Raw genomic sequence first — 13,794 nt, 5'->3', positions numbered from 1 at the left:
TTACAACCAAAAGTAGGTACATCTGTTACATTATTATAGTACAAACAATTATGAATCAGATTGCACCTAATTGAGACTGGTAATTGAAGCCTAACTTGAAAACCAATTTCCAAACACGCTAAGAAACAAACAAATATCTCCTCCATGAGGTGTTCTTCAGTTCCCTTCAAAGAGTTCCCGGGCCCCAAAAGATTCCTGTTCCAGGGTAGCTTAAGTCTTTGCTCTCGTTAATAAAGCAAAAACAAACAAACAAAAAATACTGAAACCCACAAAGTCCAACAAGTGGGGGGCAGGGAAATCAATAAAAGACAATGGCATTTCACTATCAAATAATGGGGCCCTGAAATTTTAAGTGGTATGAATGATGGTTCAGTTGTCAATTATATTATTTCCCATGGAGCTGTATTACTCTCAGAAACCCTCAGTCTGTGGCATTGTTTGCTCTGCCATATCCCTTTTCCCTTTTAGGAATTAATTCTAAATGTTTGCACTGAGTCTTCTATCAACGAAGTTTGGATGAGGTGGTCTTTCAGTCCTGTCATTGGTCAGTGAAGAGGAATTTATCTGCTTCAGCTAAAATGAATTCTTTGTCAGAACTGTGAAGCAAAGATGGGTGTATCCAGAAATATTGTCATCATAATGGGTCTAGGTTTTTTTTTTCTTTTTTTGAGATAAAAGAACATATAAAATATGTCATAAAATACAACATATATAATATAAAATAACTGCATATATATGTATATTTACAGTTTAAAATCCAACAATATAATGACCATACATATACCAACAAACCATCCATCTTTAAAAATAGGAAATTACCAATGTCTTCCAAGTTCTTCCTGGGCCCTTCCATCTCCCCAGAGAGAACCACTATCCAGAATTTTGTGCTTTTCATTCCATTGTTTTTCTTTAAACTTTTTCTTTTAGTTGAACCACATAACGTATTTATTCTAAAACACTGTAGTTGAGCTTGCCTGTTTTTTGCCTTTATAAAATAAATAACTATCAAATATACATGTAAATAAATATATAGTTTAGATGGAGTCTTACTATATGTGTTATTTTGCAAGTTGTTTTGTTCCCTAAACATTATGTTTATGGGTTGTGTGCCCGTAATTTATTAATTTACACTGCTATGGAATATTTCTTTGTGGGAAAATACCCATGTTGATGGCTAGCTAGATGGCTTTCAGTATATTGTTGTTGCACACACAGCTTTGAGCATATTTTTGTATGTGTCATGGTTTATTAAGAGTTTTTTAGGCCAGGGACTTCCCTGGTGGCACAGTGGTTAAGAATCCACCTGCCAACGCAGGGGACACGGGTTCGATCCCTGGTCTGGGAAGATCCCACATGCTGCGGAGCAACTAAGCCCGTGCACCACAACTACTGAGCCTGCATTCTAGAGCCCACGAGCCACAACTACTGAGCCCACATGCTGCAACTACTGGAGCCTGCGCGCCTAGAGCCCATGCTCCACAACAAGAGAAGCCACCGCAATGAGAAGCCCGCGCACTGCAACGAAGAGTAGCCCCTGCTTGCCATGACTAGAGAAATCCCGCGCTCAGCAACGAAGACCCAACACAGCCAAAAATTAAATTAAATTTAATTTAATTTAAAAAAGAGTTTTTCTAGGCCAAGATTCCTAGTTCATAGGGTCTGCACATCAATTTTACTAGATGACAAGTTTTCCATTTTTGCCAGTCTGGTGCCTTTAAAATAGTTTTTCACTGTGGGGTGTGTTTGTGTGTTTGTGTGTGTGTGTGTGTGTGTGCGTGTGTGTGTCTTTACTTTGTTCCCCAATTTTTTTTCTTTTTTGTAAATTTATTTATTTATTTTTGGCTGTGTTGGGTCTTCGTTTCTGTGCGAGGGCTTTCTCTAGTTGCAGCGAGTGGGGGCCACTCTTCATCGCGGTGCACGGGCCTCTCATTGTCGCGGCCTCTCTTGTTGCAGAGCACGGGCTCCAGACACGCAGGCTCAGTAGTTGTGGCTCACGGGCCCAGTTGCTCCGCGGCATGTGGGATCTTCCCAGACCAGGGCTCAAACCCGCGTCCCCTGCATTGGCAGGCAGATTCTCAACCACTGTGCCACCAGGGAAGCCCCTGTTCCCCAATTTTTATTTTGAAAAACCATTTCAAAACTACAGAACAGTTGCAGGAATAGTATAATGAATATACCCCTCACTTAGATTCACCAATTAACGTTTTGCTACATTTGCTTTGTCTTTTTACACATGCTTGGGTGCTCACAGACATGTGTATTTTATTTTTCTGAACCATTTAGGAGTTAGTTGTAGATATTGCGCTTTCTACCCATATCTAATTCAGCATATATTTCTAAAGAGCATGGTCATTTACTGATATAATCACAATACCATTATCATGCTCAGGAAAGTTGACATTTCATTGTTTCCATAATCATTATCTAATATACAGTCCATAGTCAGATTTCTTCAGTTGCCACAATAATGTGCTTTCCTTCAACAATTTTTAAATTGAGTTTTTTATACCTGAGTGAATTCTTATAAGGCACACACCCTTGTAACCATCATCTAGGACAAACACCCGGAATTTTGCCAGCCTCCCCAGAAGCCCTTCCATGTAGCTCACCCCAATCACATTCCTCTCTTTCCATCCAAAACTACCTACTATCCTGACTTCCATAGTAGGAAGTAACTTCCCTGTTTTTCTTAATGGCTTTATCACCTAAGTCTTTATCCCTGTCACTTTAGTCTTGCCCATGATTATTTCTGACTTGATATTCCTTTTAAGTCTTTTTTTCCCTTTTAAGTCACTTTTAATCTACAGGTTCCCCTTCCATCCTCTTATTTTCCTTACACTGTATCTGTTGAAGGAACCTGGCGTGTCGGACCTGTAGAGTTTCCAACAGTTTGGGTTTTGCGCATTGCACGCTTACGGTGCAGTTGAACGTGTTCCTTTCTTCTCTACGTTTCCTGTAGATTGGCCACTGGATCCAGAGGCTGCCTAATCAAGTTCGTGTTTGATCCTATTGGCAAGGCTATAGTTCTATGTAGGCATCTAAGTTTTTGCTTCAGTTTACCATTTTGGCGTTAGTGGCTGTTGAGGCTCAATGCCTAGACCTACTGATTCACTGGGAGTTGGAAAATGGTGATATTCTACTTCTGTCATTTCATTTTCACATAATAGCTAGAACACTTTAATAAGGAACTACTTCCCCTCATATACTATTTAGTTACTCAGTTATAGGAAAGATAGGATAAATGCTCAATTTTTGCTCTTATTTATCTGGTTTTCAAAATAATAAATTGGTTCCCTCTCATCCTCAGAAGGTCACCAATTAGTGGGGTTTTTTTTAGAATCATTTTGAATTTGTAGACTTAAATATATTTGGGTTTGAATGCTTTGTATTTCTTATCCTTGTTGGAGTTCAGATTGTTCCATTTTGGCTAGTAGAAGTTGGCTCTGCGTCCTTTTGACATGACGCAAGGACTGCAATAGTTTCCTCGCTGTCTGGCATGTCAAAATAGTCTCAGAATCTCTCATTGTTGTTTTATTGTATGTTCCTTTGATTACTAATGAGGTTGAGCATCTTTTCACATGTTTATTGGTTTCTTCTTGAAATGCCTGTTCATGTCTTTTGGCCATTTTTTATGTGGGTCATTAGTTCCTTTCTTAATGATTTATAAGAGTTCTTTATTTTTTCCTAGATACTAATATTTTTGGTCACATGTTTGCGGATGTCTTCTCCCAGTTTTAGGCTTGTCTCTTCAGTTTTGGTGTCTTTTGATGATCAGAAGTACTTAATGTAGTTGATTCATAGATCTTTTCCATTACAGTTTTCACTCTTTGACTCTAGGTGTTTAATAAAAGCATGAAACTATTGATTGTCCATTGCTAATCTGAAACCCTTTCAGAATAGTCCCAGCTCAAAGCCTGAGTTTCAGAGATGGAGGCTATTTGTGGGTGTCAGGCCCCAGGGTCACAGATAGCTCTTTTGGAGTTGTCTTCTACATTAGCCAAGCACAGCAGTGTGTTTCAGTAAAAGTCATGTTTAATTTTCACTAGATTTTAAAAAAATGTGACAAGTTACTATCAAAGAATTGTAGAATGACTGTTAAAAACCAACAGTAACTAAAAAAAATCTTAATAATTCTTTGAAGGTAAGGAAAATATAAAAGAAATATAAACCTGTTACTAACATGAAAACTGAGCAGAACTTCTAAAGCTGAGCTTTTAATAGTTGTATTCGAGCCTTTGCTGGCTCAGCAGGAAAATGAAAGGGAAGCAGCAGCCATCATCTGGAGTAAATGTGTCCCGCTTCCTTTTTCTCCATTCGAAATTCCGTAGCTTTCTAAACACACTCAAGTTTTGCTGTAAGTTACGTGATTTTAAAATGATCATCTTTGAAATAAGGCAGTCACAGAAGGAGAAATACTGTATGATTCCACTTAAATGAAGTATCTAAAATAGTCAAATTTATAGAAGCAGAGAGTAGAGTGGTGGTTGCCAGGGGCTGGGGGGAGGGGAAAATGGGGAGTTGCTAATCAATGGGTATAAAGTTTCAGTTATGCAAGATGAATACATTCTAGAGACCTGCTGTACAATATAGTGCCTGTAGTTAACATTACTGTATTGTACACTTAAAAATTTGTCAGGAGGGCAGATCTCATGTTAAGTGTTCTTACCACAATAAAATAAAAAGGACAATGTGGTGGGTTTTCCATAAAGCTAAATTTGTTCTGAATTTGTGCCCTTTCTAGTTTTTGCTGTTTAAAATTCTAAGAAATAAAGGTACTAGGCAATGATTTTTCTTTTTTTTTTTCTTGGCTGCGTTGGGTCTTCATTGCTGTGCATGGGCTTTCTCTAGTTGTGGCGAGCAGGGGCTACTCTTCGTTGCGGTGCAGGGGCTTCTCATTGCGGTGGCTTCTCTTATTGCAGAGCACGGGCTCTAGGCGCCTGGGCTTCAGTAGTTGTGGCACACAGGCTCAGTATTTGTGGCTCGTGGGCTCTGGAGCGCAGGCTCAGTAGTTGTGGCGCACGGGCTTAGTTGCTCCACGGCATGTGAGATCTTCCTGGACCAGGGATTGAACCCGTGTCCCCTGCATTGGCAGGCAGATTCCTAACCACTGCGCCACCAGGGAAGTCCCTTTCTTTTTTTTTAAACATCATTACTTAGCAAAATAAAAAGTAAGAAATCTTGAAAAAAAATGTCTCCTTTTTCGAAAGACATACACTTTTGGTATGAGGAAAGGTAGACAAGGCAGGATGCAGCATGGCCTGGTGGCCAAGAGAGTGGACTCCAGAGTGGGTGCACCGGGCTCTTCCCCCACTCCCACCCCACCCCCACCTCTAACAAGCCTTGAAACCTTGGGAAATTGCTCTGGTGCTCTTGGGAAATGGGGGTAGTACCTCATGGGGCTGTTTCAAGGATTGAGTTTATCCATGTGAGAAGCTGAGAAAATGGACAGACTTTAGAAATGGTAGCTATGATAAATGTCATGTGACATCTGCATAGGAAAAGGTAGCATTTCCTGATGGAAAATGGAGCCCTAGGGCTTATTATACTCCTTAGTCAAAAGTCCTCCTATCTGTTTTAGTTTCCTATTGCAGCCATAACAAATGACCACAAATTTACTGGCTGAAAGTAATACAAATTTATTATCTTAGACTCTGTAGGTCAGGAGTCCGGTGCTAAATCAAGGTGTCAGCAGGGCTGCGTTCCTTTCTGGAGGTACCAGGGGAGAATCCGCTTCCTGCTCATTGAGGTTGTTGACAGAATTTAGTTTCTTGGCAGTTATAGGACCAAGGTCTGCTTTGCTAGCTGTCAGTGAGGGTAGTTCCCAGCTTCTAGAGGCTGCAGCATTCCTTGACTCCCAGCCCTCTTCCTTCGTCTTCAAAGCCAGCTGCTGCAGATGAGTCCTTTTCATGTCCCATTTCTTTGACCCTGTCTTCCGTCCTCTTAGACTATAGGAACCCATGTGATTCGATTGGGCCCACCCAGATAATCCAAGATAATCTCCCTATTGTAAGGTCAGCTGGTTAGCAACCTTAACTCCAATGCCACCGTAATTCTCCTTTGCCATGTACGGTAGCACAGTCACAGGTTCCAGGATTAAGGTGCAAACATCTTTGAGGGGGCCGTTATTCTGCCTACCACATCCAGTGAACTGGAATTTCACTGGGGTCTTTAACAGGTCATTTATGTTTACCTTTTATTTCCTCATCAAAAAACTTAAGTGGCCTACCACATAGGATAGGTAGTTTTTTTTTAGCATCTTTATTGGAGTATAATTGCTTTACAATGGTGTGTTAGTTTCTGCTTTATAACAAAGTGAATCAACTATACATATACATATATCCTCATATCTCCTCCCTCTTGCGTCTCCCTCCCACCCTCCCTATCCCACTCCTCTAGGTGGTCACAAAGCACCGAGCTGATCTCCCTGTGCTATGCAGCTGCTTCCCACTAGCTATCTATGTTACATTTGGTAGTATATATAAGTCCATGCCACCCTCTCACTTCGTCCCAGCTTACCCTTCCCCCTCCCCGTGTCCTCAAGTCCATTCTCTATGTCTGCATCTTTATTCCTGTCCTGCCCCTAGGTTCATTAGAACCATTTTTTTTTTAGATTCCATATATATGTGTTAGCATACGGTATTTATTTTTTCTCTTTCTGACTTACTTCACTCTGTATGACAGTCTCTAGGTCCATCCACGTCACTACATATAACTCAATTTCATTTCTTTTGGGATAGGTCATTTTTATTGAGCACTTGCTGTGAGCTTGGCCCTGGGTGCTAACTGTATGCTCAGGAAGAGTCTGTGAGGCAGGTTCTATTACTATCTCCATGTTATAAACGAGGAAACTGCATTTTGGAGGAGTTAAGTAATTGATCAAAATAATTCAACTGGTGAGGGGATCAGACATTTCAAGTGGATTCCTGTACCTCAAAAGTTTGGCTGGAAATCCCCCTTCATATGGCAGTGCATACTAATTAGAAATAAATATTTTGATTAAAACAAATGTTTCAATTTTGCTAATAGAAATTATTATTCATGTTCATGGACATGGTAAGAAAATAAAATTTCTACTGTAGCTTAGCCAAGTTGACACATAAAATTAACCATCACAGTGCAGTGCTGTTTAGCTTATTCCTCTAGCCCTTTGCAATCCAATATGGCAGGCACCAGATGTTGACTACATGAAGTGTAGCTAATCTGAACTGAGGTATGCTGTAAGCGCAAATTCACACCAAATTTAGAAGACATGGTACAGATAAAAAGATTGTAAACTATCTCATAATTTTAATGTTGATTGATGTTATATTGATTACATGTTGAAATAATAGTATTTTAGATGTGTTGGGTTAAATAAAATGTATCAATCACTTTTAAAAAATGATGAAACCCAATATGTATTGAAATTAGATTATAAGGAGAATGGTTGCATTGTAAAATATTTTAAATAAAACTGTCCGAAAATGCAAAAAAATTTAATTTCTGGCTTGTGCTAAGTCACAAACTGTCTTTTGAAGTCATAATGTTGTTTTTGCTGAGATGATGATGGTTTCTGCCAAGAGAGATCTGATTTGTAATAGGGTGGATAGGTTCAGTACTTCACTAGTGAGATATTTGACTGTCATGTTTTGTTATACTATAAGTGATATGTAATCAAACAAGAAAAATTTCCTAGCAACAGAGTTGTTTTCTTCAACCAGAAGAATGTTTTTATGTGCTCATTTTCTTAATGTCCAAAGGATAAAAGAAGCTTATGAATTTAGCATCTTATATTCTTATCTTATTCTAAGATAATATATCTTATCTTATATTTTTGAGATTGAGTTGCTGGCAAATATAGGTAGTAGAATATATAAGAATATCACTAGAAGTATTTGGCAAGCATTATGTTAAGGTAATTCAGACCTAAAATACATTTAACTAAGTAGGGAACCACATGGTTTTTATGACAGACCCAGTTGTTGGACATGGTTATCTCACTTGCCTTCATAAGCCTCTTTTTATCTCTTCTTCATTAATACCCAAACTTTTTTTTAAACACTCATCAGGTCTCTAGGTTCTACCTCATTTCATTTGTTTATTCAACGAATGTTTGAATACTGTGTGCTAGGAGGTTCTAGGAGTATTGTGCCCTCATGAAACTTATATATATTTGTGAAGGATTCAAACATGAATGAAAGAATTACACAAATCAGGAAGTGCATGGGTGCTATCAATGTGAATAAAAGGTTCTTATCTGAATCGAAGGGCGGAGGACAGAGGAAAGCCTTGATCTAAAGGATGAATAGCATTTAGCCAGGCCAAAATTGGGATGGACCAGTCTAGGTCAAGGGATTTATTTTGCAAAGGTTTTATCCCAGGAAAGAGCTTGGCAAGTTGGAAGAGCAACAGCAAGAAGGCCTCTGTGTGTGTGTGTGTGTGTGTGTGTGTGTGTGTGTGTGTGTGTGTGAAAGTGGCTCTCAAGGAATAGCGTAAGGCATAGGCGCTGAGTCCTGTAGAGCTCTGTTCAGAGCAACAAGTAGACCTGGATATTGTATGATGATCCACCAAGCAATACGTATGGCCTTTTTCCCCAGAACTCCATCATCAAGTGAATGTGGTCTGTAGATAGGGTGACCATATAATTTATCATCCAAACCAGGATACTCTTGAGAGTGAAAGGGGGCACTATTAATTATGCTGGGACAATAGGTATAAACCAGTATGTATAACTTGGGCAAGCCAAGATGTATGATCACTATGCTTAGAGACAGGTTCTCAACCACTTCAGTAAGCCTGAAGTTGCCTAGAAACCATGCTCTGAAATTACAGGGTTAGGCATGTGGTCCTGCTTTCTCACATTTCCCCCTCCTTCACCCGTGGATAACTCTGAGAGAAGGCCACCGGCAGAACCTGCACCAAGTCTAGATCACAGAATCACAGCCCTATTGCCCACCCAACTACAGCCTAGTGTTTTTCAGATTGCCATCTCATGAGAGCTCAGATCCTTGACGTACATCTGGTCTTATTAACGTGTTTTCAGAATTAAAGTCTTAAAAACATCTGGGAAAGAAAGTAAGGCCTTAAACATTTAGCACGTGAACTTTTCCCACTAGAACCTTTCCTACCTTACTTCTCATTGATGACGTGACCTAATTATATGTTCCCAGATGGTGGCCAGGCGGAATGGGTGCGGTCTGGTTATAACCTCTTTCAGAGTAAACATGTTATGTGATTTGGCCCCTATGGTGGATGATATACGGAGTGGAGTACCCACCGGAAACCGTCCCATAGGTGTAAAACCTTTTTTTTTTTTTAGTTTCAGATCATGATGATTATTCTTTTTTTTTTAATTGGAGTATAGTTGATTTACAGTGTTGTGTTAGTTTCAGGTGTACAGCAAAGTGATTCAGTAACCTTCTTTAACAATTACAGTGGCATGAAGTAGTAAAGAAATCTTTTCACTATTGATTGGATTTTTTATCAAATCAGCTGTTGGCCGAATCTGTGTAGTGAGGATTAATGGAGCTTTATTTCCTGCTCTCTGTGCCTGAGTCACTTTTTACAGCAGGGCCCTCAGGGAGCCCTAGTAATTCCTTCAGTTTACCGAGACATGGGTCACTTTGCATCAGATAATATTCAGTCACATAGTGAAGATGTGCACTTTGAGATAGTCTACTATTTCTTTAGAAGTTTTACTATTTCTTTTCAAACTGCATTAATATTCTTACTTTATGTTTTACAAGTCGGAAAATGTGAAGAATTCACCCGGAAATAAGTAGAATACTCCATGCTCTGCCCATTTTAATCAGGTAAAGAACAAGAAAACTCTGTGGTTATTTTTAGCATTATTAGCACCAATTGAAATGGCTTGTCTTTAATTAATTTAATTTGATTAATTGTAGCCATTTCAACTTCGTGTGGACACATAAGGGTCAGGATGATATTTCATTCCATCTTTAATTTCTGGGCTTAAGTGCTATGAGTTTTTAATTGTGTTTGTTCCTGAGAAGTACCTGGGTTTTTTAGACAAGCTAGAACTCGACATTTGGGATTTGTCTATAAACCTATTTCAAACAATTATTTCTTAGGCTTATTTTTTTTTTTCAGACAGCATTTCACTATAGTACGCACAGTTGTATTCATCTAATAATCATTGAATAAACATTTGCTGAATGCATGACTATTGTAGAGAAGCTCAAGATTATATAGAGTAAGTGACATAGGGAATTCATAGGTGTCATCTTTCTCTGCAGATTTGAGTAACTTGAGTCTAGAGAAATTTAGGATGGTATCTGATAAAGTCAATCAGTGTGATTTCTTCTGGTCGTATACTCAATTCACCATTTGTTTTCATTCATATGTTCAATATTTACCCATTGAGTACTTGCTAAGTAGAAAACACTAGTTATGTTAATATTATTTTGTGTATATATTAAAAATTATATAATAGCACTTATGATTTCATGGTAATTAGATTATATTGAATTTGGAAACAATCTGAATATTCAGCTACAGGAAAATGGTTTAATTATGGTATGTCCATAAAGAGGAATGTTATTATGTTTCAATAATATTTAATTGCCTGGGAACATATGCACAATTATTAAATTAAAAAAAAAAAAGCTAGTGTGATACATATTTAGAGAGGATAATGACCAGGAAACACAACAAAAAATTTAAGTATGTATCTTCGGATGGTAGGATTATGGATGATTTTTATATTTTTTCTTCTATGTAACTTTATGTATTTTTAAATTTTTTGCAATGAATATGCATTTTCTTTATAATAGGAATTTGTTTAAAAAATCAGTGTCACATTTATCATAAGTCATGGCTACTATTTAAAACTCATGAAAGCTCTGGGTTTGAGGTTTTCTTTCTCAAGTTGTCTCCGTGTTTTCAGAGACCTAGAGAGTCATATAATCTTAGAATTTGAAAAGGATCATCTGGCCCAACCCCCAGCCTCAAGCGTAAATTCTCTGTAGCCCTGTGTGTTCCCACTTTTCACCTCCACTGATAGGAAAAGCACCCCACAGGACAGCCATCTTTGGGCAGTCCTAATTTTTAGGGAGCTGTTTCTTATACTAAGCAAAAATATGTCTCCTTGTAACTCCTACACAGTGGTCTGATCTTGCCTTAGCAGTCACAGAAAATAAATCCAGATCCTCTTTCACATCACAGCCTTTCATATAGTAACCCCAAATCAGCATTTCTCAAATTTTGTTATACAAGTTACCTGGGAAGCTTGTTAAAAAGCAGCGGCGTAAGCCCTACCCTAGAACTGGCATCTCTGGAAAGTGGGAACCGATGTGCATCAGATATGCTGTTAGAAAGGCGACTGGTGGGTAAGCAGCCAGGAAGTCACACGTGTCCTTCAGAGACTTTACACTGAATATGGTTATATTTCTTTACAGGGGCAACGAGCCACAGAATAAAGGAAAACTATGTACATATCCACTTCATTCTTTCAAAACTATTCTGGGCCAGAGTTCAGCTTACTATATACACAGCCTTGATTTCATTTTTAATTTTTGTTAGCTCTTTATTGGAGATGTAATTTTTGATTATAAAAGCGATGCATATTTGTTGTAAAGAATTTTTTTTAGATAAATATTTTTAAAGCTTGTCTTGTCCTCCATTCCTTTCCCAGAGGTAATTTCTGTTGATAGTTTGGTACATCATTCCAGACTTTTTTCTTTATGTGTAACATACACATACACACACAGACACACACACACACACACACACACACATGCACACACACACGCATCCATACATGCTTTTGGGTTTTTGATAGAATGAGATCATATTCCTTGTACTGTTTTGCAAGTACACTGAAAGCTCCATGCAGGCACATATTGCAGTTTTATTATCACACCTAAAGAAATTAACACTAATTCCGTAATATCATCTAATATTCAGATAGTTTGCAGATTTCCCTGATTGTCTCATTAATAACTTTTTTACAGTTATTTTGTTTGAGTCAGGATCCAAGCAAGATCTGCCCACTGCATTTGACTGATGAGTCTCTTAAGTCCCTTTTATTTTTTTGTTTTTTAATTTTTTTACAAAGATATAAACTGTCTTTATTTTCAGATGTTTTAAGTCCCTTTTAAACTGTAATAGTTCCTTCTCCCTCATTTTTCTCTTATCATTTATTTGTTGAAAAACTGGGCTTATTTGTCCTTTAAATTTCCCATGCTCTGGCTGTGGCTGAGTGCATCCATTTAGTGTCATTCTGTTTATCTCTTGGTTCCTCTCCTCTCTGCATTTCCCATAAACTGATAGTTGGATCTGAAGGCTAAATCAGATTTTGGTTCAATTTTTTGGTAAGAATACTTTGTAGACAGTGTTATGTTTAGTTATGTTGAATGAATGAATGAACTTGCTTTTTTTTTCCACTTAATATGTTGTGTACATCTTTCCCTGTTGTACTTATAGGTCTATCTCATTCCTCCTTTAGCTGCTTCATAATTTCCTAGTATGGACTACCATGATCTATTGAATCCTTATTAATATAGATTACTGGCAGTTTGTAGGTTTTTTTTAACAGTGCAGTAAATCTATTGAATTCTTAGAGAAGTTCAAAACAGATTAATAAACAGAGATAGAAAAGGTAAGTTAGTGGTTTAGATGTTTAAGAATTTTTAGTTTTATATTAAAAGATCAAGTGAGTAGTCACTGGCCTCTAAAATATTTATAAACCTCTAATTGCTAAGTAGATTCATTACGTATTAGGAAAAAGGCAATCTGGAGAAGAATTGGTTTGTCTTTGGTGTCTTTGGATTTGATGTGTGTTTCATTCCAGAAAAGAATGATGGGGTGATGTGAGGAAAGGTATGCGTCAGACTAGCAATGATATAATCATGCTCTCCTCCAGCAGGTGGATGGAAATGTAGTTGTTTGGTTTTCAGAAGGGGAGCGATGTAGTGTGTCCTGTGCCATTTAAGCGTTTATTTTTAATTTATTCACCCATCCATCTGTTTATCTCAGATACACAGCTAGCTGAGAATCTGCATGTAGTATTGATGTAACACAAAACCTTTCTGGTTTTTAGTGTACCCATTTATAAAATGGGAATAATTACTGTTTTCTCTGGCTCATTGTGATCCTCATGGTCATATAATGGTATTACAAGTATTTGATGTGATTACTTAAACCTAAAGAATTTTCAAAATGCAAAATCTTAGAGCTGTTTTTATTTTGGGAGGAACTGTTTATTTATGTTTTTCTTTTTCTTTTAGTTATAGGTAAACATTGGAAACTCCATATGGTAAACCAGTATTTCTACAGAAAAATGGCAGAGAAGTTAGTATTGAATGTAGTAAATTGGCATTCTTCTTCAGGAGAAACTATACTAGGCCTCTTTGTTATCTTGGGTGATGCCATACTCCAAGTGGACTAATCTGAAGTTCTTTCACCTAGAGATAATGTATAAGCCTTAGAACTCCTTGTTCTCATGTTGCTATTTATGTACATAATTAAAATTCTAAGTTAAAAACAAAAGTTGTTCTGCTTTTTTTTCTCTTATTATTTATTGAGTGACAGTTTAAGTGTATCTGATGTCCCTGTGTGTGTCTCTGAGTGTACATGTATGTGGGGGGGGTATGCGTGTGTGCGTGTGTGCATGGTGTGTGTGTGTGTTAAAACCATTCACTCTGCTTCTTAGCATCAGCTGTCAGGCAGTCTCCAAAGGTCAAGTTGGGAAAAGTGGCTCTGGAGCTGAGAGACGATGCTTCTATTGCCAGCACAAGGAACAAAACTTGTAAGTAATAGTTTGCCTGACCCTGATGAGAAGACATACAAAAGAAA

At 37.9% G+C, this 13,794-nt stretch overlaps 1 protein-coding gene across 3 annotated transcripts in view; it reads left to right on the top strand.

Moving 5' to 3' along the window:
* APOO (apolipoprotein O) overlaps nt 1-13,483 on the top strand; it is a 58,703-nt gene extending 45,220 nt beyond the window's left edge. For 2 of the 3 annotated variants that reach the window (XM_036841081.1, XM_036841080.1), the window contains exons 9-10: nt 9,726-9,791; nt 13,227-13,472. In XM_036841081.1, coding sequence (XP_036696976.1) covers nt 9,726-9,761 — 36 coding nt within the window. In that variant the 3' untranslated portion in view covers nt 9,762-9,791; nt 13,227-13,472. Of the gene's footprint in view, nt 1-9,725; nt 9,792-13,226 lie in introns of all 3 variants that reach the window. The other variant, XM_036841082.1, reaches the window with a different exon arrangement.
* The last annotated feature ends 311 nt before the right edge of the window (nt 13,484-13,794 follow it).

This window comes from Balaenoptera musculus, chromosome X, assembly GCF_009873245.2.
Source record: "Balaenoptera musculus isolate JJ_BM4_2016_0621 chromosome X, mBalMus1.pri.v3, whole genome shotgun sequence".
NCBI lineage: Eukaryota > Metazoa > Chordata > Mammalia > Artiodactyla > Balaenopteridae > Balaenoptera > Balaenoptera musculus.
This window is presented reverse-complemented; position numbering and strand designations above follow the sequence as displayed.